Consider the following 24,023-nt stretch of genomic DNA (forward strand, 5'->3'; position numbering starts at 1 on the left):
ACCACAATATGCAACTCTTAGTCAATATTCTCTCCCTGCACCCTACCACACATATCTTCACTTACATTAGCTAACAGTTACTAGAGTCTCTCTCGGGTGAGTTTTGGGGCCACCAAGTCCTGCGACATGAGTCAGCTCCTTCTGAACATGCGTGTGTCTGCAGATGGCAGTGCACAGCTCACAGATACCCCCAACAGGGAAACGTTCTAGTTGTTAATCTAACCGTGATCACTCTATTTTCATGGCACTCTTTTTTATAGGAGTTTAGGTTAGTTTTATTTGTTAGTCCCTATGGTAACATATGCTCATAACTCATGGGTGTTCAGGGAAGCAGCCCGTGGAAGCACTGGGTGGTTCTTACACACTTTTTACGAATGGGAAAGCATCTGGGTATGAAAGGGCGTGGATGGGTAGGCTAGGGGGTGTAGTGTTTGGAGACAGAAGGGTCTAGGCTTCGTCATAATTACGGCAGCTGTTTTAAAAGGAGGGGACAGAAGCTAACACAACAGGCCGGAAAGGCAGGCTCTCCAGGACTGCTCAGAGGGCTCGTGTCTGTTCTGGAGCTTGACCTGACTGGGCCTTACGGGACCAGCCATGCCTCCTGCTGCCTTTCACGTTCTAGCAGCCGATCTGCTATGAAGCTAGACTGTCAGGGCACCAAGGTATCGTTTACGCAGAAGACATAAGAAGGGCTGCCAACAGGCCAACAGTAACGAACTGAGTACGGCAGCGTTATGAAATACAGAGTCCACAAGTTTGATGGTAGATACTCTACCTTTTGGGTAGTTTACTTGGTGTACTCAGTATAAGTGTCATAAGTTAGGATTATTTTTCTACAATACATCATACTGTCCCTTTAAAGTCAGAGTCCACAGTCCACGGCCCGGGCTTGGACTCCCGGAACTTGAGAGCCTCGCCTTGCTGATGACCACTGAGCTGTCCAGACTTTAAAACACTACTGAGGAGCCTCGGCTTCCTGTAATTGGCTTAGATGTTATTTCTTGAAAATTATATGCATTTTCCTGTAACACTGACATGATCAGTAGCTTTTGACTAGTTAAAAAAACTATGTGTATAAGTGTTTTGCCTTCGTGTGGGTCTGCACATCACATGAGCCTGGCGCCCATGGAGGTCAGAAGAATGTATCAGATCTCCTGGGACTGGGGTTATAGATGCCGTGTGGGTGCTGGGACCTGGACCTAGGTCCACTGCCAGAGCCACGAGGGCTCCAAACCACGGACCACTGGCTACATTTACTTCACAAAATCTCCATTGGGCTTCAGTGGGTAAAGTGTCTGTTGAGCATATAGCCCAGTATCTGAGAACATCTTACGTTTATGACAGGGGCATTTGTTCTGTCTACTAGTGTCTTCCACGCATCTAGAGGAATGCCTGGTTCAAGACAGATGAATTCAACATATTTGATGAATGAATGAATGAATCTTAAACAAAAGATGCCCTCAGATAAATCATCCCCTCAAGATGGGGGCAGCTGCCAAGCTCCAAAAGTCAAAGACTTTTCAACTTTTCCAGCATCGTCTGGTGCCTTCCCTGCAGCCGTCGGGCACCATGGGTCTGCTCTGTTTGCTGACCAATGCCTTCATGTTCGACAGTAGTGTTCAGGCAGTCAGTAGATTCCATTTATGCAATGCCACCTCAGACAGTGCCTAAGTAATATCAGTCTATCCGAAGTAGGACATATATGCTCTAGTCTTAGAAAATGCCATCTTGGACATACTCAAATGCAAACATCCTTAAGCTAGGACGTTTGGTGACTTCTTACATCAGTGACTTAAGAATTTAAAGAGATTTTCTTCCACTAAGTTAGACACCTCTCTTTTGTCCCTGCTCCCTCTTCTTTCAAGAGTTATGAACTCATGTAGCCCAGGCTGGCCTTGGACTTGCCACGTAGCCAGGAATGGCTTTAAACTTCTGATCCCTGTGCCTCTGCCTCACGAGTGTCCTCACCATGATGCCTACCCTAAACTGCCAGAGTCACTGTGGCTACCAGGACAGTAAGCAAGGGTAACACTTAGAAAAATAGTGTCATTAATCTTATTTTAAAATAGGCCTGATATGTCAATGAGATACATATTAAACCAACTCACAATACTAGACATTTTAAATATCTTTATATTAAATACCAATAGGAGGCTAACATTTTAACATTTTTTTTAAAGTCTTAGTTCAACAGAATGAAACCACAGCAACCGTTCTCAGTAGATGACGTAAGCAATAGTTAGATCTCAGCATCTAGACACAGTACTTTTAAAATGGTTTGTTTCTTGTTCCGTTTAAGAGTCTGTGAGAGCCCAGCCAGTCCCGGGCTGTACACGGAAAGAGAGGAGGCCTCTGCTTCCGTTGGGGACCACGGAAAGGGCTGTGCCTATGCTAAGTGCAGCCCATAGCACACGGCTGTGGCAGGGACAATGGGATGCAGCATGGCTGCATGGGACGCAGCATGGCTGCATGGACAGCTGCCCAGAAGAACCTCGGCAACCCACGCAATCCCTGGACCACTGAACTGTGCTGGGGCCACGGAGGAAGGTGGGAAAACAGCACACACCATAAAACACTGTTCCTCCAAAGTCGTCTGACAACACAGAGCAGACCACGGAACGATATATGAACATAGTTGGCAGAAAAAAGCCCATGATCAGTGAAAAAGAGTGTTCAGTACCGTGACACAGAATGTATTTTGGAATTATCTGATACTCGTATTTGGCTAATGATTCAAGTCAGTTACTAGTTTTTCTAATTTCGTGGCTAATGAAGACAGCCAGCTAGAAATAATAAAGGCAGCCCATTCAAGAACATGAATAAAACTGCTGGGTTTATCTAGATCTGTAATTTCAACTTTAAAAAAAAAATGTTTGCCTTAAGAAAGCTGGCTCCCTTAATGGATGTGCAAAGATAGTTTTATTCAACCGGTGACCAAAATGACAGCAAGACCCACTTAGCTTGGTGGAGTATATATTAAACAGAAACTACTTGAGAATTTGGGAAACGTTCTTTCTTCTATGGGTGTTTACTTTCGCTTAACCGCAGCCAACAACAAAGCTAGGTCACCGAAGAGCGCAATCGTGCCTGCAGTTTTACAGGCCAGTGTAGAAGATGTGCTAACACCCCTGTTCCCCCCCCACACACACTCAGATGAAGGATGTCCACTATCGTCTGACATATCACTGCATTATAAAGTTGGCTTTGAACTGTGCCATAGGCAAAAGAGCGGAAGACTTCCAGCCATACAGCAGAGGGAGCATGCCAGTATCTTCAGGACAGAACCGCTCCTACATCACACTGCGGACTGTCCCGTGATGTGCGGCGGCTGAACACTGACGACACAGCATTTACTAGAGGTCACTCTACTCCTCACCTTTCCCAGACACTGGCAGTCTAGTCCTGACGCCTTGGGCGGGTCTCTGCTCTGTCCCGCAGAATCTACTTTACACAAGTGACTCTCCGGTTCACCTTCAGTTAAGACGCGTGAAGTCCTTCGGAGTAACGGGTTTCTAGCGAAGAGAAATATCCACTCGCTAGCAACAGGGGGGCAACAACCGTGTTGTTCTTTCTTGCATTTCCCTAGAAACACAGCAGGTGAAGGAACAGGAGCAGGAGGGAATCACAGATGGGAAGAAAAATGTCTCCAGAGAAGAGAGAAATTCATGTTTACACTGCGTTCATCTGCAAAAAGACAAAATGCAGTTAGGGTCATTACGCGGATGCCGTGACACGCGACTCCTGTATCTTACACCACTGCCCTCGGAGCAAGGGGATGCCCCCTAAGCACATTACCACATGGGACCAGAAGGGCTGGCATGGCCTCGCCTCCCTGAACTACTCAGGGCCGCTTCCGCCACCTAAGCTGATGGGTTATGACTCTGGATTAAATCTGTGACTCAACCCAGACAGACTACAGAAAGCTTTCAGCTGTTAATGCAAGTCTCGGGGCAGCAGCTTAGTAAATCAGCTTGTTCAAAAGGCGGGGGGAAATGCTGAGCCACATGCACCCGGGGGAGAGGGATAAGGGAAAAATGATGACAGTCCCTTAATGGCCGCTGGGTAGGCAAAATCAACAAAGCCCGTGATTCAGATGTGGGTCAGAGAAGTAAAGCCACTACAGAGCCCTTCAGCTCCCCACCCTAGCCTGCCCTGTGGCCCTGGATACAGGAGATTGTGGTCAGCCAGCTGTCTGTCGGAGGACACTGGCCTGCCACTGACTCTGGCTCCCATGCTGGGGCGGTTGTAGGTCTCCAGGATGGTTCCGTGCCCTGGCTGCTCTGCAGACATTGCTGCCCCTGCCATTGTAGGGTGTACGTGTGCAGGTGCTACCAGCAGCGTCTATTCTAGGGCAGAGGCCAGGGTCCTGCTAAACGCCCTTCAGAGTGAAGGGCAGCCTCACAGTGAAGACTTCACCAGCCTAAGCACTAGACCGCAAAGCCTCTAGGGAGTTCTAGGAAAGCAGTTTGAGACTGAAAACCGTGTTGGTGGGTTTGTCTCTTAAACGGCACTCTTGTTGACACAGATCTGTAGTTAAAATGGTGTACTACTGCAGGAACAGGGGAGAGAAGGAGAGCGGGAGAGACAGCCTGCGTCCAAATCCTGCCACTCTGTGAAGTTCTTCATACCCTACGTTGGCTAATAGTGCCCAGCACACAGGTCTGGCCGAAGAAAGCATGTATAAAATGTCCAGTGCCAGAGAAGAAACTAGCGGGCAGTGTTGATGTGAAGACTGGACAAAGGCCTCTAGGAAAGTAAGCGGATTCTACCCTAGCCCCAAGAGGCAAGTCCACTCTATGGGAACGTTATGCTACATAAATAAATGCCCACGTCCTAGCATAGAAAACCAGTCCTCAGATGCTGGCCCTCATGGACAGTCACCTCAGGAGTCTGACCACCAAGGCTGGCCCGGCTGGCCACCCTCACTACCTCTCTAGTCCATGGCTGCCGCCTCCTCATGGAAATAAGCCAGCTCAGCTGAGTTCACTTCGGAGCACACACCTACTTCCATGTGTTTTGTGACAATGTCTGCGTGGCCCAATGTGGCCGCCAACATCAGCTCCTCCTGTCCTGGCCTCGTAACTGCTGGGATTCTAGGCAGAGTCGCCTCACTCGGCCCTCATACTCTCACTCCCGAGAGTTACCACGGGACAGAAGTCAGGGAAAGGGTCGAGGACGGAGCACACTGTGGTGACGTTAAGCTGCTTTGACAGGCCAATCCCATTCTCACCTTGTCCAATCAGACCAGGACCTCTATAGAGGTTCTGAGACCATTGGGGTTCACCTGGAGACTACTGTGGTAAGCTGGTATTTCTCACAAACTAATTTATTGTATCTATACATCCTATGTGTCTGTTCCGTAAGTCCGACGGATAAAATTGCTAGAACAGAACGGCATCTGGAGGCTACGAACCGTTTCTTGGCCTTTGTCGGAGGGTGTGAAACCCCCCCAGTTCTCACCGCTGCGGCGTACTCAAAGTCGTGCTCCTTGTACAAATGGAGGAACTAGGGATTTAGTAGGTCGCGGGGACCCACAGTGATGGCAGCTGGAACCGTATGCCAAATTCCAGGCACAGGCTTCCCACCCAGCCCTGCCTTGCCTTTGCCTTAACAGAGGCCAAGAGCTTCTGCCTGGCACACAGCGGCAGTAGTGACGTGGCAGATCTCCTGGGGGGCAGAGGAGGCGTGAAAACGCATCCTGGTTTCAGACCCTTTGCTCAGGTTTACACGTTCTCAAACTTTGCCGTTATTCCACTTTCATATGAGATTTGCCAAACACCCTTGACAGCAGTATCAGGGTGCTGCTGTACACAGACCGGAGGCTTGCTTCCCAGAACTCCGCACGGTTCTGTGACCACACTAGCTCCGCCAGTCTCAGCAGCCAGGAAGCTCTACGAAAGCATCTCCTGAGCTTCCCAGTCCACTCTGTGAGGTCCCATGTGAGGAACAGACAACAACTGAGGTGACACATGCTTTCCCTGAGCACACGGACATCCGTGGCTGAAGCCTTCCTCTCTCTCCTGTCCCCATCTCTGACTCTCGTTACGGGATACATTCTTTTGCTAGGTACAGAGCCCGCGGCGACGAGGAACCGCCTGACGCCTGCTACAGCTAAGAGAATGATTTTGGAAAGCATTAATCAAGCTTTGGAAAGTGAACTGGCCTAACTCCGTGTGGCAAGGGGCTTCAAATGAAACAGCATCAGCGAGACTGCCAGTCACCCAGACGGAACACGTGGGATGATGGACCTCAGGCTGAAAGGCAAGGGGTCCTACTGGATCAGCTGAAAAACATTCTCCCCAAAGAAGACTGTCTCTTTTGCAAACACCGTGTTTCTATTTAGATCGTGAAACCTATTAATTAACCTTCGCTCCCTGAACCATTCCTCATGCCCGTCCTTCACAGCCTCAAAAGCTGGCAGGATGAGTTAGCATCCTATGTAGCAAGTGGAACTCTCAGCCCCCCGCCCTGCCCTCTGTTCCCTACCCCCCGTGAGCGAGTGTGGAAATGCTGTACCAACCAGCATCTGCCCTCCTAAGGATGACTCCTTCACCCAGGCCCTAAGCAGCCACGGGAATACATCTGCCTCAGAAAACCTTGGTCTCTTAGTGTGTTAACTGTCAGTACAGCTAGGCCTTCCTGCTGCCTGGGGAAGGGAATGTGAGCACCTGGGATACTAGGGATGAGATCCTGCTGCTGCTGCTGCAGCTGTCCTAAATACAGGCTCATCTCTCTAAAAAGTTTTCTCTCTGCCCAAGGCTGCTCCTCACAGACAGACTTCTGATCTGCCGCCCTACCAGCCTGCTCAGGCGTTCTCAGGATGGGACCAGCCGGCCACGGTACTCACCATACTGTCGAAATCAGAGCCCACTATCCGGGACATCTCATCAAACTCCTCCGGAGACATGGGAAGCAGGTTGTCCGTGGTCTGAAGTCTAGAGGGATGGCTAGAAGAGAGAGAGGAGAGAGGGCAGTGTTAACCGCAAGCTACACAGGCAGCAATGCACCGAGACTCTCTTTTATCCGCCACTGAGTGACCACTTCGTATTTTGATTTCAGAAGAGCGTACACCTTATAAAACATGTCGGGAAGACTGCAGATCATGGGAGGTTTATGTCCCCAGCCCGGCCCCGGGGGGGGGATACACTAAACTTTAGACATGAGTGAGCGATTGTCAAGACTGAAGCCTACACCCCTGCTGCCTGGTGGAGCCTCGGTGTGAGCGTGTGCGGTGTCATCTGCGTGGGCAGACTTCTGAGGCTTACCCTGGACAGAAAAGCACCAGAGAAGTGTCTGGGGGAATCCCTCATCCCTACCTTGAGGGTTGTATGCAGATAAGGCTGCTCCACAGAGTGTTTTTACATGAAGACTACATCCATTCACCCCAAGACAGTGCCGCAAGCCAAATAACTGACAATTGACTTTTTCCAAAACTTTCTGCCTTTTGTGGAATGAAACAACAAAATAAACGCAAGTGGAGGAAATGGATCTCGGTTATGACTCTGGCCTTTTCTTGATTTGAAAAGAACTACTCTCCCAATCGTCCATTTTTGTTTATTTTATTCATACTTTTCCAAAGGATCAATCTGGGGAGAAAGTATATTCCTTACATACAACTTCGCTTTATTTTTATTTTGTTCATTGCTGTTTTCGCTTGGGATTTTTGTTGCTGTTTATCTTAAGGCAGTAAAATGCTGACAAGCAGTCACACCGGGGGGCTAGTCAGGATCTTTCCAAAAAGTCCAACTGTAATGGCAGCATCAACTACAGCAGAAAAGCAAGCTACGAGCCAACGCCATCCAGGGGCCCCCGCCAGGAGCCAGGCTGGCGTGAGGCTCTGACACTGTCAGTCTTCCGAGCTCACTTACACTTCAGACACCGAAATCAACTCGGTCTTGATGTAGCCCGTTCGCTTAGGGTCGTCAAGCTCCATTGGTTCTGGGGCTGGAAGCAAGCACACATCACGGCATTCGCGTTAGCAGAAATTACACAGGAACGGAACCGTCGCTTCGAGGGACCCATTCTGTCTGACTTGACAACTTCGCGTCCTGGAACCTTACGGGGTCATGACCTTCCTGCCAAGGTCATCTGAGATCCTGGTGGGAATGGAGAAACGGCCAAGAGAAGGCCAGGGGTCTAGCCACTGGCCTCTTCCCAAGGCTTGTGGTCTTGGAGGAAGACGAATGAAGCCCAGGAATGCCAAGGTCAGGCTGGTCTAGCTGATGGAATATGCACAGCCGTGGGGTAGCCTAAAGGGATCTTTGCCCCAGAGTCAAGGTACGGCTAGTTAGACTTCATATTTCAAACAGCTACTAGCTTTGTTGGCATGTTCCAAAACTGGGCAGGTCTAGTATGAATTTTCCCGAATGTGATCCCATGACCGGAGAGGCAGACTTGCATCCGAGAAGTCTCTGGCCCCTAAGTCTCACAACCACAGGCTCTAAGAAGCAACTGAGCCCACCCGAATGGACCGCTCATTTATCCTGAACCCAGGCAGGCTAGAAGAAATTGGTCAGCCTTGGTTCCTACCCTCTACCCTTTCACGTAGAGAAAGCAGTAACAAACATATAAAAACTAGACATGGATTTTCCCAGTATCCTCAGAACAGAAATATGTATTCATTGCATACTAGTCACAGCAGGCCAAGCGATATTTCACTTCAGCTGTACTGAGTGTATGGCGTTGTCTAAAAAACCCTGCCCCATCAATTCAGAAGCGATGGACTGGTATCTGTGCCATCATGAGCCACTGATAGGATGATGGGGGCCAATGTGTTTGGAACTCGCTTGGGAGCAACTGAGCACCACAGACCTCGCTGTCCTCTCCCATCTGGGGCACCACGGCGGGCTGCACACTCACCTTCCTTTGGCCTGGAGTAGTACTTCCCAAAGGCATGGTCTTTGTCTGTGTTGGGGTACAGGTACTTCAGGGGATTCTCTGGGATATTCTCAGCAGCCATCACTTTGTAATTGCGGATAATGTCGGGGAAAGTAACCGCTGAAAGCTCTTTCTTCGTGTAGGGTTCAACGGCGTGGAAGTCGGGTTCTAGGAGGAGGAAATCACAGAGGCTGACTGAGTACCTAGCACCTCAGAGAGGTCTAAAGTTCCTGCAGGCAGAGTCTGGTGAGGAGCAGGTACAGCCCGCGAGGTCTGTCCACCCAGGGCCTCTGTGTTCTAATCCTGCCTTCGGAGGAAAAGCAAGCGCTGCCTTTGTTCAGGAACAACACACTTGCTGACCTCTGCTCAGGGTTTAGTTCCAGTGCAAAGCTTGCATCTTTAACAAAAGCAATGCCCATCCACGGATACCTCTGCCCGGGTCACTGGGCTCGGGCTGCAAATCGTGTTATTAAAGATGAGCCCCCTTCCTACTTTCCTTTCATAGTGAAAAACCCCGTTTTATTAAAACAAGCAATTCTCAAAACAAAGATGCTGCAAGCTACTTCTTCCCTATAGTCTCTCCCAGGGCATAAGCTGTGCTTCAGGTGTTCGGAGCCCAGGACACCTCGGAGCAGAGCATGCCCTGTTGCTCCAAGCTGGGGCTCTCCCTCAGGTTTCTGACAATTCTGTAGCCCACGCTGCCCTGCTCCTCTTTGAGAGGTCTCCTAGCACCATCTCTCAATGGGTTTGGGAAATGAACTACCAGGAAAAAACAAAACGGGGCAGACCTCAGTGCCCACTGCCGGCACTGGACCTGAATCCAGGTCTCTGGCTGTTTTCATCAGAAAAAAAAAAAAAAAGTAGAAGAGTATTCCTTCTTTCTGACTCTATCTCCTGAAAACAAGAAGTCCCTGCTTCCCCTCCAGCGGCAAGTCATAAGCAACCATCGGTTTGTCACTGTTACTTTTCCTTCTTCCCACCTGCCCCATCTTATCACAGGAAAGCTGCGTTCGGAGCTACGTTTGTTTTTTTGGGTTTTTTTTTGTTTTTTTTGTTTTTTTTTTGGTTTGGTTTTTTTTTTTGTTTTTGTTTTTCGAGACAGGGTTTCTCTGTGGTTTTGGAGCCTGTCCTGGAACTAGCTCTTGTAGACCAGGCTGGCCTCGAACTCACAGAGATCCGCTAAATAGGTATCTAACAGGCAGAGAGACGAAGTCCCTCCCCTGAAGGTGGGCGGAGCTGCACCCCATCCTCGCGGCCCCCTGTAACTGGGTGGACGCGCAGCGCACAAAGTCGGTCCTCGCCCAGGCAAGGTATCCTGGAGCTGGCTACGTCTGAAATCCTACACTGTGGGAAATGTGATCCCTTCCAACAACTGGGTGCAGATAGTGTTGACTCATATCCTTGATCTGCAGGCAACAGACCCGAGAGAAAGGAAAAACTTGGCCTTGGGCTCTGAAAGGCATCATTCTCACGTGTCCCGGGCAGCTTGACACCGGTGTTCCCGGTGGTGGGGAGCTTATGTAATTATAGGATACGCGATTTCAGTTCCAAAGCTACCCAAACTGATCGCTCTGCAGGGGTGGATGCAGGGACGGTAGGCTTGCGCGTGCGCAGACCCGCTTCACTCACCCCCTCCGTTCTGCGACCGCTCCACCCACGTGAACGTGATGGCGCCTTCCCGGGAGCTCTCACTGAACCTCAGCAGGAACGTCCCCGGCTGCTGGTCCTTAAGCAGAGCGCGTTCTCGCTCCTTGCTGATAAAGCCCATGATGCACCTGGACATTAGATTAATAGGAATATTTTGTATTTCATCCATGAGTTTTAATTTTCATTTTGACTTAACAATCTAAGAAAAGTGCTGCCACTTGAAAACAGAACGTATTATAAAAAACGCACATTCAAAATGTTTAACCGAGGCTTACAGACGCCTCTCCTTTACACACGATGTGCTCAAGTAAGAACCGAGAGGAACGCTGCATTGGCATGAAGCTCCATAAACAAGTGAGGGGCCTTCTTCCGGTCCTCGCTGATTTTAAACACCATGAAAATGACTGTCTATGCATCTCGTACTGGAGATGCGGGCTCAGAGGGTGCATTTTCATACGGCCAGCCAGCACTTCCTTGTTGGGAGCAGTGAGACCCCCAGATCCTGAATTTCTTGTTTTCCCCTGATCTGAGTGCCAGCAGCTGCTCTGAGCAGGAGACCTTCAGGAGTTCCCAAACGGCAGGAGAATGGTTTCTGGTGGGTTTGGCTGGGGCATGGCTCTCTCTATATAATGTGCCCCTGAACACAATAAAGGGGGCATCCTTGGGGAATTCAACGATGACCCATGTTGCGGTCTCTCTGTCTGTGTGTGTCTGTGTATTTTAACCTCCAGCCCCCTTGCCCGAAGCTCGCGAACTGGGTACAGACACCGGAGCGCGGGGCGCGGCACTTCCTGTCAACTGGAAGCTAGGGTTGAGATAGCCATTGATCCCGGGGACAAATGAGTTAACCCCTTCTCTTCTATTATTTTTAAGACAGAATCTCGCTGGGTAGCCTTGGCTGGCCTACAGTTTGCTGTGCTCACAGACAGCTGTGACTCCTGTGCATGTCTGTGAGGAGACCAAGTTCCTCTCAAGTAATGAAGCCCAGCTTAGACCTTGTCGCAGCCGTAAGCACACATGCTAAAAACCGTTTCCACGTTCAGCCCTCGGTGACCCTTACCCGTCATTCCAGAGGCAGAGCAGGTGTTTTTTAATGAGTTCCAGGATGGTGTCGATCCAAGGCCAGAAGGAAAAATTTTTATCGTTAATATTTTCCTGCAAGTACAGAAACGCACAGTTGGTTAAACAAAAGCAGCGGCGTGCCCTGTCCCTTCCAAAGAGGCCCCAGCTCAGGCACGAGTGACAGCTGTCCCTTAGCAGGGGATGCCCGAGTCCCTAGCCTCTGATTGACTAACTGGCGCTCTCCTTTTCCCTGGCACCCTGGCCCAACTGCAGCACCCCAGCAGGGATGCTCTCCCAGATGACTGGAGTCGGGGCCAGTGTGAGCGGCTCAGCTCCAGCTGGCGGGGCCCAACCGGGTAGCAACATCCTGTTCTAGTGCCCTCAGCGCGAGCGGTTCTGCACAGGTCACTGCACACATTTCACACGGCCTCAGCCAGAACCCTGCTGATTAAGGGGCCGCCGTGAGGGACTGGAGACGCTTTGGGGTGTGGAAGAATGTTATCGCCCAGACAGGTGCTTCCTGTCGGGCTTGGAACAACCTCCTGAACAGAAGGAAAGTAAACAACTGGCCTAGGGGGTGTGAGGGGGTGGACGAACATGCCAGAACAAGTAAACAGCGAGCTGCCACCGCGAGAAATAGGAAAGCCACCCCAGAGTGGAAAGAACGCGCGGGGTCAGAGCTGTAAAACCCAGGCAGCACCTACCTTACAGAACCTCGTCCACGGAATAAGACCGTCAGGGCCCGCGTTAGGACCTAAGGGGGAAGTAGCCCTTTTATTAGACTGAAATGGATCGGACACTCTAGCCAGATGGACAACTTTGTATATAGCTGCTCAAGATGGAAGAACTTAGTGCAAAGGGGTGACTGGCTCTCTGGTCCAGGAACCGGAAATGGGTCGGCAGCTACACAGACCAAGTGGACACCACCAAATAGTCGAAACCCTATGAGTGGTGGTTGTATTTCACTTCTTTATTTTGTAAGACAGGCTCTCCCTGTCTCAAACTCATCACCCCTCCCTTGGCCCTGCCTCTCTCTCCCAGCACTGAGATTATAGATGTGCGCCAGCCAGCACACCTATCTGCTGCCTTGATTCTCAAGGCAGGAAGGAACGGCGGGGATTACTGGGCTTCTGACTATGGAAATATGCTGGAGACTGAAGCATCACAGAGCCGTCTGCTGCCTCTTAGGTCTCCCTTCCAAGCTGATGCTACTCTGGTATCTGTCCCTGCAAGGCTCTCTGGAGAAGCCCTCCCTCCCAACCCCACCCAGCATGATTTCCCGTTGCTCCCCTAACTGCCTACACAAAGTCTCCCCCACCAAAAGCCCTTACAGATGAGCTGAACAGTTCAAAGTAAGACCAAGATCACCCCGTGATCATCAGAACTAGTACTTGGCTTCATACTCTCACTTTAGACTTTAGACTTCTGTTGTTTCCCTCTGCCTTCTCCCAGATTGGACAGCGGCTCAGACTAATGCAAGCCACAGTCAGGCTTAGCCATAGAACTAAAACAGACCAGTCTGACCTAATGTTACAATCCACTGCCTTCATTTAAGGAAAACCACAGGTAAGCAACAAGCAGGGAAAAAATCCTTGAATCTCATCAAATGCAGATAGATACGGAGCAAGACCTGAGACCTTCCTTAATATGCAAGTTGGGTAGAAGGCGCTGCGGAGGGTCCCCTGGCTGAGAAGGGCCCACTTCCGCTGCAGTCTGTGATGGACAACGGAGTCGATGGAATCTTAAAGACGTGGTTCAGATACTCCCGTTCATTGGAAGGTCTGTCAGCGATGACTGGCTCTTTCATTCATCAGCCACTAAGAGAGAATCCCCTATCCTGGTCCAGCCTCGCCTGATGGACAGAACTGGCCCTGCCTCCTGCAACACGGGCCCGCCTGGCCCGAGAGTCTGGGGCTTTTAAGCCTAGAACTTTATTCTGTGTCAGGGACTTTCCTTGCTTACTCCCTAAGGACAGATTTGAGCTCGTCCGTCTCATCGATAACTCATTTCAGGCTCATGTGACATATTTTATAATCTGAAAACTTACCCTGAAATCCTGTACCAGAAATGTTAAGAGAGTGGTGGTGTGTGTGGGTGTGGGTGGTGTACGTGGGGGTGGTGTGGGGCGCATGGGTGGTGTGGGGTGCGTGGGAGTGGGGTGGAGTGCGTGGTGGTGTGCGTGGGAAGGTGATATGGAGTCCGTGCGGGTGGGGTTGCGTGTGCATGGGGGGATTCACTGCTCCTTTGCCAGGACTTAACTTTGTTTTCAAAGCATTCCTCTCACTTGGCTACAGTTGGCTGTAATTAAAAAGCCAACTGACTTTTAACGTTCTCCTACCTTTAAGAAACAGAATAGTCAGGCGGTGGTGGCGCACGCCTTTAATCCCAGCATTCAGGAGGCAGAGACAGGTGGATCTTTATGAGTTCGAGGCCAGCCTGCTCTACAGAGCCAGTTCCAAGGCAGGCTCCAAAAGCTACAGAGAAACCCTGTCTCAAAAAACCAAAATAAAAAAGAAAGAAGGAAAGAAAGAAAGAATAAAGGCAGATGGAAAGCGAAAGCTGCCGCGGGTGGGCGTTCACCTTACCCAGAAGCTTCTCTCCCAGCATGCTCAGCTGGTCGGCGTTGAGACCTCTCTTGGTGACCGATGAAAACTGCCAGCTCAGCACCTCGGAGAGCTGGGACCAGCGCGCGCACGGTGGGTTCAGGAAGAAGGAGAGGTTCTAGAAAGAAACACCCAGAAACTGGGGTCACAGGGGAGCCACCAGCAGCACAGGCCCCAGAGCTCAGTGCTAGCTTCTGTGACACACAGGCTTCTAGCTGGGGATGAGAAGCCTCCGAGCTAGCACGGTTAGAATCTATTTCCTCACTAGCATTTTAACTACAAAACTGATACTCGAGGCAACGTTGTGGCCACGCATTGATGTTCCCAAGTGAGATGGAACAGAACAACGTCCTGGCTTTTTATCGCCGCTCGCAATTGTTTTGGCCTCTCTGGTTTTTGAACTTTTGTGATTTTTGTGGGTGGCTTCATTGTTTAAAACAGTGCCAAGCACTGTGCTGATGTAGTAGGATGTGTCTAAGCACAAGAAAGCCAGGGGTCCGTTTTGGAGAGGATATGGGTGTTAGAAAAGCTTCACCCAGGCACGACGTCAGTGGCATTGAGCTAGAGACTTGGTAAGAAGTTATCAAATACATTACATAAGGTGCCTTTCAAAAGAAGGGCATTTCAGCTCTGTGTAGATGGGCTGACGGAAATGCCGTGTCTAGAGGCTGATGAAGCTGAACTCTGGAATTCCCCAGGAAGCAATGATTCTGTATTTAACAAGAGCTCCTGGTTACTTTAGAGAGCACGAGTATTTCTCCTACTGAGAATCAACAACCAATCGGCAGTCCCTTCGCCCTCTAAGACAAGGGCATGTTCACTGAACAAATGCTGACATTTTACAACAAACGACACCAAGAGACTCACTCGACAACCAGAGAAATCAGATCACCGGCTGCCTGCGTTCGTGCCCATGGGAGGGAAATCACTGGCCAGCACGTGTGCCTGACTACTTTGCCAGTCCAGTCCCTCGAGTCTTTAGTGAAGCCACGGGGTCACGGGGAGCAGGCGGCAGGCAGCTCAGCCTTGGGTGACTGTACTAAAGCAAACGTGTTTTCCGTACCCTGGGTTCCGTCACCAGCATGTTGTACCACAGTATGGAAGCCCAGCCGCTGGGAAGCTGACTGACGTTGGAGATCACCACGACAGGCAGAGAGGTGGTCTGGAAGGGAACAGAGACCTTGAGAACATTTGACTCACAGGCAAACACTCAGCAGCTCCTGTCTCAATCAGAACATCTCTTTTAAAGTTTATTCAAGCCTCCAGCTTCCCGAATCACGAATGTCAACTTAGTATTAGCTGGAGGAGATCACCCTGGGGACAAGAGAGGGGACTCGGCAGTCAAGGGCACTGGTCACTCTTCCAGAGGACCAGGGTTTGATTCCCACCCCCACATGGTGGCTCACGAATGTCTGTAACTTGGATCCCCGGGGATCTGGTGCCTCTTCTGACCTCTGCAGGCACCAGACATACATGGGGTATACAGACCTACATGCAGATAAAACATCCATACATACAGAATTTTTAGAATAATAAATTCTTAAAGGGATCACTTTTTTTTTTTTTTGCAATTAGGTAAGTTAACTCTGAAATAAAAACCCTGTGGAAGTAAAAAATCAAGCATATTCTCCCTTGGTAAATCTCACCTCAAGGTCAATCACTAGGCCTGGCTGGCACAGCTGGGTCTCAAAGCTAAGGGAGTGGAGTTCTTCCGTGACAATGAGAGGCCCCTAGGAAGAGGAAAAGGAGACAGCTTGATCACTGACCCTGCCGCTCCCAGAACCCAAACAGGTCGCAGAGATCCTAAAAATCAACCGTGGTCCGGAAGACTTCAGAATGCAACAATCTCCCCCAGATTTTAAAGTTCCCAGCGCCTAGGTGTTCTCTCAAAGGTGTCTGTAATTACAGCAAATCTATTTAGAGAGAGAAACATCAGTGGGAAGGCACTACAGATGGGTTTATCCTCTTGACCTCCAACCATCTGCCTGCCCCGCGTGGACCGCACAGCTCAAGCGGCGATGGAGGCGAAGGCAGAGAGCACATGCCTCTCAAGCGAGAGCCTCTACAGAAAGGACTAACGTGGCGGTCATAAACGCATCGGGTGGGTAGAAAGGGAGAGCTTCCAGAGTGCCTTGGGATCACAGAGGGTGACAGAGACAGCTAAGGAAGCTGACTGGAAGGTGGCTGCACAAACCACCATTTGCTTCATTGCTTCAGTGACCTCTACTGGTCGTGACGTGGAATGACAGCAAGTGGTGTGCGCACCAAGGACAATTCCAAACAGAACCAGACACAAGCATTTTGTCTATCTATCTCTCATTTCCCTTTTTATTTTTTTCCTTTGCTTTCCTTTGCTTTTTTTTTTTTGAGACAGGGTTTCTCTGTGTAGCCATGGTCCTGGATCTCCCTTAATAGACCAGGCTGGCCTCCAACTCACAGAGATCCATTTGTCTCTGCCTCCTGAACGCTGGGATTAAAGGTGCGTGCCACTACGTCCAACCATCTCTCAGTTTTCAATCGCCACAAACATAACTCCTAAGGCTCAGGCTGTAAAAGGGATCTGTGAGAAGGCAATGGTACCATGTAGGAGACACGGTGGCAGGGAACCCTCGCAACACCAGGTCTTCGGTATCAGCCACTGTGCTGGACGGTTTCAAGTCAGCCCAAGCACAAGTGTGGGGGGGGGGGGGACCCTCACTTGAGAAAATTCTCCCATAAGATCTGGTTGTAGAGCATTTTCTTTATTAATGATTGGGCGGGGGGAAGCCCATGGTAGGTGTCATCCCTGGGCTGGTGGTCCTGGGTTCTATAACAAAGCAGGCTGAGCAAGTCACGAGGAGCAGGCCAGTAAGCAGCTCCCCTCCATGGCCTCTGCATCAGTGCCTGCCTCCGGGTTCCTGTTCTGTTTGAGCTCCTGTCCTAGCTTCCTCCAGTGATGGACTGTGGTGTGGATGGGTAAGCCAAATAAACCCTTTCCTCCCCAACTTGCTTTTTGTTCCTGGCGTTTCAGCATGTATGAAACATGCCTCATCATAGTAACTATGACAAAAATAGTAACTTTCTGTCTCTTGCTGCCGCTTTTCCATGTATTCTTGGCTAAATCGCACTAACTTCTGGGTCTCCGTTCCTTCACCCAGATATGAACAATACAAAAGCCCATTGTGCCCCATTCGGTTGGCTGTCTTTGTAGGTCCTATGAGACTGTGGGTTACACTGCCTTCTACCCAAAAAGTACAAAGGCAGGGAGGCATTTTCACCGACACCCCAGTGCTCTTCCCTGTCAGGTCTAAGGACCTCTGTGATGTGTCCTTTCAGAACACATAGTCTGGTCAGGACCCCCTCACAGTCCAGAGATGCTCACCTCGTTAGTTCTGTTGCCAGCATTTTTCTGTTCTTTCAGTTGCTGTAAAACAAAAGACCACATGGTTAACTTACACATAAGGCTAACCAACACAGTTGATATCTTCGTTCACAAATCAGTCCCATCAGGACCAGAGAGACGTATGTGACACTATTGGCAGAACAGGAAGGAAAGTGACTCCTCCAGCAGCCTGCTGGGATGTGGGCACGCTGACAGAGATGAGGCCCCTGAACTACGGCGCTTCCTTGTGCAATGGTACATCAGCACCGTCCGCAGCTCTTTCATGGTCCCAGACTCACGAGGCAGCTTCTTGGCTGTCTCAGCAGTCTCTCGGGCTAGGCTCGGCACCCCAGGTCTCCCAGGCTAGGCTCGGCACCCCAGGTCTCCCAGGCTAGACTCGGCACCCCCAGGTCTCCCAGCCTAGGCTCGGCACCCCAGGTCTCCTAGCCTAGGCTCGGCACCCCAGGTCTCCCAGCCTAGGCTCGGCACCCCAGGCCGACATAGTCTCCCAGATCACACTTCAGTCTTTGAAGTTGAAAGGGCTGTTCTGGACACTCTCGGATGCCCAAGCTGGGCAGAGGCTCTTGCCTCACACGTTAACTCCCTAGCCAAGAGGTCTGCGGCTCATAAGCTGGGACCCAGTGAAAAGGTGCCACACCTGTGGACTGGGGCCTCCTCTTGCTACAGCGGTAATCAGGCTGCTACACACTTGGAAGGTGGGAGCGGTGAGGATGGACCGTGGGAATGGCTTTCTTGAGAGCACTGTGGGGAGTCATAGCGACCGCTCACAGGCAAGTGCTCACATACTTAATGTGAGTGGATGACGTACTTGACTGAGATCAGTACAGCCCCAAGAGTGTTTCTGGAGTAAGCATGTCAAAAAACACAGTGAGGAGACGAGGGACACCGAGGAGGGACCAGGATGCCATGGTAGCGCGAGTCTAGAGGCCACACACTATGAGAGTCCCAAAGGACCAGCGGTAGCTTTCAGACAGCAAACTGCTCTGCTTACCAGGTGCCGGAACTCTGCGGCCAGACTTCCGTTGGTGGACTCTTCCATGTTCATCACTTTTGTGTGCGTGCCCAGGATGTTGAACTTCCGAAATCTGTGCAGCGCAAGACACAAAGCCTTAAAATGCTTCGAACCCGTAGACAGACAAGAGAGCAAAGTACAAAGAAGGCGTCTCACCTACCCTTTGACTGTGTTTTTCTCGTTCACGTCTCTGCAAAAAAAAAAAAAAAACCACATGTAGAGTTGAAATATGTTTTAATAGATGCTAGACAGATGTATAGATTAAAGATAAAAGCTGGCTGCACAGGCTGCAGGGGGTACTGCAGTTACTTCCTAGCCTGCTGCCCTCCTGCAGTTCACTCAGTAAATATGTCTTCTGGTGCGGGAGGTCCTTCTGTCTGCGTGTTGCTTTTATTGGCTAATGAATAAAGAAACTGCCTTGGCCTGATAGGGTAGAACTTAGGTATGCGGGGAAGACTAAACTGAATGCTGGGAGAAAGAAGGGAGGAGTCAGAGAGAAGCCATGGAGCTGCTGGAGACGGATGCTGGGAACTTTAGCAGATAAGCCACAGCCACATGGTAATACACAGATTGATAGAAATGGGTTAAATTAAGATGTAAGAGTTAGGGGCTGGTGAGATGGCTCAGCGGTGAAGAGCATTGCCTGCTCTTCCAAAGGTCCTGAGTTCAATTCCCGGCAACCACATGGTGGCTCACAACCATCTGTGATGAGGTCTAGTGCCCTCTTCTGGCCTGCGGGCATACACGCAGAAAGGATATTGTATACTAAATAAATATTTTAAAAAAAGATGTAAGAGTTAGCCAATAAGAGGCTAGAGCTAATGGGCCACTCAGTGTTTTAATTATTAATACAGTTTCTGTGTGATTATATCGGGTCTGAGCTAGCTGGGCGGCCCGGGAACCAACAACCTCCCTCCACTAACATTCTTCATCTAGACCAGGTAAGAAGAGGGAAAGGAGGACGAGAGAAGACGATGTGAGCAATAGTACGCTTTGAGGTTTCAAGCCACTGAATTTTGGGGATGTTTTGCTACCAAAGACGACGACAGGGAAGGCACAGACACAGAGTGCCATGAAGAATATTTGTAACAGGGCGGGGAGAGACAGAAAGTCAGAGGAAGCCGCTCTGAATCATGACAAAGCATTCTGGAATGAGCTGAGCTCGCACAAGACACAGTCTGACAAGAGCAGTAGGTGTCTGGGTGGGGAGAGTGTTTCTCCAGCGTAAGCGGTATGGCTAGGTCAGTGCTAACTGAGATGCAGGGGCTCCTTCATGTGGACTGCCACCATGAGAGATCCTGCCCATGGCTGGGTCCCGAGCATGGCCTCGAAACACAAATGAGTGCAGCAGGCTCCATAGCCCCACCTCACCCCAGCCCAGTCTCTCACGTCACCCAGAAACCATCGCCCAGCTGGCTGCAGACCACAGCCTGGACCTCGGGTGTGTGCTGGACTAAGGGCCTCTCCTCTGGGGCTGAGATGTGCAAAGTCCACCGGCTATAGACCTGCCAATGGCAATCTCCTCTGTTCTTTTGTTTACTCTAAGCTAGGAAGCACCTGCTCCAGGCACCGCTCTCAGCCCTCAGAAAAGCAGCCAGTGATTTCAGTCTGCTAGGATGTCCTGATGGCCCTGCGGCAGCTCAGTAGCCATCTTTCCCCTCCGGCCAGTCTCAGGACCTGCAGTCCAGCCCTAGGTCCTGGGAAGAGTTTCCAATTGGCTTATTGGATGGAGACGTTAATAAAACCAACATTTTAAATAGTATCTTAGATGAGATTAAAGGAATCTTACTTATCAAATGAGACTTTCACTTTCAAGTTATAATTCAGCTCTTGCAATTTCACCAACAGTCTGGAAAGAAAAACAAAAGTCATTACCTTAAAAAAAAAACCTGTTGACTAAAATGTATTTATTGTGTAAATTCCCCAACTACAAACAGTTGTACAGACTGCTCTCTTCCCTTTTAGGTTAGGGTAATCACAATGAACTGGGACAACATTCTAACACTAACGGACTAACAGCGCCGACTTTACATTCTAACCAGAAGTTAGTGAAAGCAACTCTTTTGTACAGAACTCCGCCAACACAGATCTAACCAATATTCCCACTCTTGACCAATTACTATATGGGCAAAAAAAGTGGATACTACTCTTTACAAAACTTGTATTTCATTTCCTGTGCTAGCGAGAGAAAATATAAAGCACCGCCAAGACATGAAATTCCCACTGCTACCCTAGTCAGAAAAAAGCAGGTTGGCACCCGATCATTGGCCGTGAAGAAAGAGAGTGGACTAAGATCCCATGAGCCTCTGTTCTGATAGCTAGACACCACGGCACAGGGGGGTGGAGGATGGGATGGACTTGCAGCCTCTAATCAGGAGCAGGTGACAGGTGACGGGGGTTTCCTCTTTCCTATCAGTTCTGAGTTCTAGGTTTCCCCGGTGCTTGACTGTGTTGCTGCAACACTGCCTGCCGGAGAAACAACGCCTGTGCTGCCATAAATGCTTCTGGAAGGGACGAGGCCAGAGCTGCAGGGCCCAGCTGCTCATCCCCAGGGCAACACTTGCTGAATGCAGCCCACTCCCCAGAATACGCCAAAGCATTGGCAGAACGTCTCTCCGACTCCAGCATGGAGAGAAGCAGACTACATACAAATATCACCCTGGTTTTAACAACTGAAATTGTTAAAACTTACGTACATGGGTCTATATGTGAAATATGCACACACGTCATTTTATATTTATGGCAAGATTATGGGAGGATAGACACAGGGTGGTCACTGCAGCTGTACACGGGTATTTAGATCACAGGCCGCTGGTCCAGCCTGGTGAAAGCATTCACTCACAGGACAACGTACATGCCAGAGTCCCCACCCCCACACGCTGTTGCGGTGTCTATCTGGAATTCACACAGCTCCATTATGGGCCTCTGTTCATGGGGGGGAAGGCTGCTGGGAACTGGGTCTGTTATATACATTTCCGAGGCTCTAAGTTCCTCTTACTATGAAAATGTACTGTTTTGCAATTAGCAAAAAAGCAGGCCCGTGTGCATATACGGAACTATCCCTTCATTACCTCAACTTCACAGTGAACTGCACCCCGGTCTTCAATACCAGCGGCCTCTGGGGATGAGTCGGCATGCATGGCTGTCGCTCCACCACGAAGGAGCTGTAAATGTCCAGGAAAGCAGATAAGTCAGAATTGTCATCAAACTTAACGCAGTAAAAAATAAACAGATGAATGGTATTTTTTTCCCCAAAGAGGAAATAGATGGAAAAATGGAAGGACCGAAAACATCGGAGTACCGGAAAATATTCTGACAGTCTGACAAACTAGGTAAGAAACGCACTGTCTGATCTAGGTGTGGAGCAGCCTCCAGGTCACTGGGGATGGAGAAAGAGGCCATGGAGGAGTGGCCCGAGGGACCCATGTGGCTAACAGGGAATGAAGGACCAAACCAACAGCCTCGGTGGGTCTCAGAGCCTGGGTGGAAAGGCCGCGAAGGGCCCCGGGAGATGAGAAGACCAGATATGAAAGCCAGGCATACGGGGAAGCCACAGCACAAGGGAAAGGACGGACATTCTGAGGTCAGACTTGTTGAGCCAGACAGACTGGCTGAGGGGCAGAAGGAGAAGAGGCATCGGCAGAAGCCAGGAACCTCGCGCAGCCCATCAAAGCCTTCCAAACCGATGGGCTTTCTGGAGGCAGCCGGTCCTCCGGGCTTACCTCTGAATGAGCTGTTGGAACAGGACGAAGGTGCGGTCTGACAGGACCTGCTTGTTTTTGGTGATCGGATCCGGTTCATAGGTGAACTTTTGTTCCAGCTCCTCCAGCTTTTTAAGCTGCTGACGAACCTGCTGCAGACTCTCCGCGACGATGGTGAACCTGGGGAGGTACGAGACGCGAGTCTCAGTCTCAGTGAGCCGCAGTCCCAAAGCAGCCTGGCCTCAAGAGACTCACAGAATCCACACTCAGGGAGAGATGGGGAGCCTTCAGCTCAGTTACTTGTAGAGCAAAACTTAGCATGCAACTGAAGAATTGTGACACTGGTTCTGAGAGCTGCAGGCCTGGAGGTTTTTGCCAACTTGACAGGCTATCGTTTTTCTGGGAACCTCAACTGAAAAAGAGCCTCCATCAGACTACCCTAGGCAAGCCTGTAGGCATTTTCTCAATCAGTGTCTAACGTGAGAGGATCCAGCCTACTGTGGGTGGTGCCAACCCTGGGCAGGTTATCCCGGGGTGAATAAGAAGCAGTCTGAGCAAGCCAAGGGGAGCAGCCCAGTAAGCAGCTCCCCTCTTTGGCTTCCACTTCAGTTCCTGCTTCCAGGTTCCTGCTTTGGGTTCCTGCCCTGACTTCCCTTAGCTACGGAGCATGACCCGAGGGTGGTAAGCTGAAATAACCCTTTCCTTTCTAAGTTGCTTTTAGTCATTTTTTTTTCTTTCTCACAGCAATAGAAACCCTGACGAAGACAGCTATATAAAGCAAGTCTACCGGGCAGAGCAGGGGCTCCAGGTAATCTCTGATTTCAGGGTAGCTAGGATTTCAAAAGGGCCAACCATAGAGGACAGACAGGGGACCAGTTGAGCAGATGCCTCAGGAAACACTGCTTTAAGCATAGGCTGATGCTGCAAGGCCTCCTAGAGACACTATGAGGGGCTGGGCTTGGGGTAGCCTAGGAGAGAAGAGGAAAGAAGGAAGTGGCACAGGTCACATCCTCTAGCCTGACCAATGAGGGCACTAGTGACTGCCCTGGGGCTTTTCCTTCCTGACAGTCAACTGCTAATGGCGTCCCACTTCTGAGGCAGGCACCCAGGGTACCACACACTTACTCAGAGAACCAGAGTAGAAAATCTTTGAGAAAACACCTGCCCCTCATGGAAAATGCCGACTTCTCCTGGGGGCTTTCCAACTCAGACCCACATCACCAGGGGGGGCTCCTCATCGTGATGTGGGTGCTTTGCTGTGGAGAATCTGCCAGGGTCTCCCAGGAGATCCATTCCAACAGTGACTCACAGAGAAAATGGCAATCTAATACTGAGAGTCAATGCCACAGAAAGAGGTTTTGTGACCCATGGCAACCACCATGGTCTCCAGATAGCCCAGGGCTGACCAGCTGAGGGCCTAGGAAAACAGCATCCTCAGGGTACAAGGTCCAAGGTCATACAGGGTTGGGAAACTCTCTTCTACCCATGAGCTACTTAGGATACAGATGGACAATTTACAGGATGAAGATAAATGGATGTATGTTAATTTTAACTTCAAAAAGAAAAATAGTTCAATTTCGGGGCTGGAGAGATGGCTCAGAAGTAAAGAGTCCTGACTGCTCTTTTAGAGGACCTGAGTTCAATTCCCAGCAACCACATGGTGGCTCACAGCCATCTGTAGTAAGATCTGGTGCCCCTCTTCTGGCCTGCAGGCATACACGCCAGGAGCAATACACTGT

The 24,023-nt window shown here is 50.1% G+C and overlaps 1 protein-coding gene across 1 annotated transcript in view; it reads right to left on the minus strand.

Annotated features, from left to right (window-relative positions):
- Positions 1-1,102: 1,102 nt before the first annotated feature.
- The window catches only part of LOC121442179 (signal transducer and activator of transcription 1-like), a 38,076-nt gene continuing 15,155 nt past the window's right edge, over positions 1,103-24,023 (minus strand). The window contains exons 10-25 of the mRNA XM_041643613.1: positions 22,306-22,464; positions 21,655-21,747; positions 20,373-20,432; positions 18,744-18,773; positions 18,563-18,656; positions 17,551-17,592; positions 15,836-15,919; positions 15,253-15,351; positions 14,172-14,307; positions 12,291-12,340; positions 11,585-11,679; positions 10,507-10,652; positions 8,860-9,045; positions 7,869-7,944; positions 6,848-6,947; positions 1,103-3,684 (exon numbers count right to left, since the gene is read on the minus strand). Coding sequence (XP_041499547.1) covers positions 3,670-3,684; positions 6,848-6,947; positions 7,869-7,944; positions 8,860-9,045; positions 10,507-10,652; positions 11,585-11,679; positions 12,291-12,340; positions 14,172-14,307; positions 15,253-15,351; positions 15,836-15,919; positions 17,551-17,592; positions 18,563-18,656; positions 18,744-18,773; positions 20,373-20,432; positions 21,655-21,747; positions 22,306-22,464 — 1,465 coding nt within the window. The 3' untranslated portion in view covers positions 1,103-3,669. The remainder of the gene's footprint in view (positions 3,685-6,847; positions 6,948-7,868; positions 7,945-8,859; positions 9,046-10,506; positions 10,653-11,584; positions 11,680-12,290; positions 12,341-14,171; positions 14,308-15,252; positions 15,352-15,835; positions 15,920-17,550; positions 17,593-18,562; positions 18,657-18,743; positions 18,774-20,372; positions 20,433-21,654; positions 21,748-22,305; positions 22,465-24,023) is intronic.

The sequence above is a fragment of the Microtus oregoni genome, unplaced genomic scaffold, assembly GCF_018167655.1.
Source record: "Microtus oregoni isolate MIOR12 unplaced genomic scaffold, Mior012 000087F_ref0000451, whole genome shotgun sequence".
NCBI lineage: Eukaryota > Metazoa > Chordata > Mammalia > Rodentia > Cricetidae > Microtus > Microtus oregoni.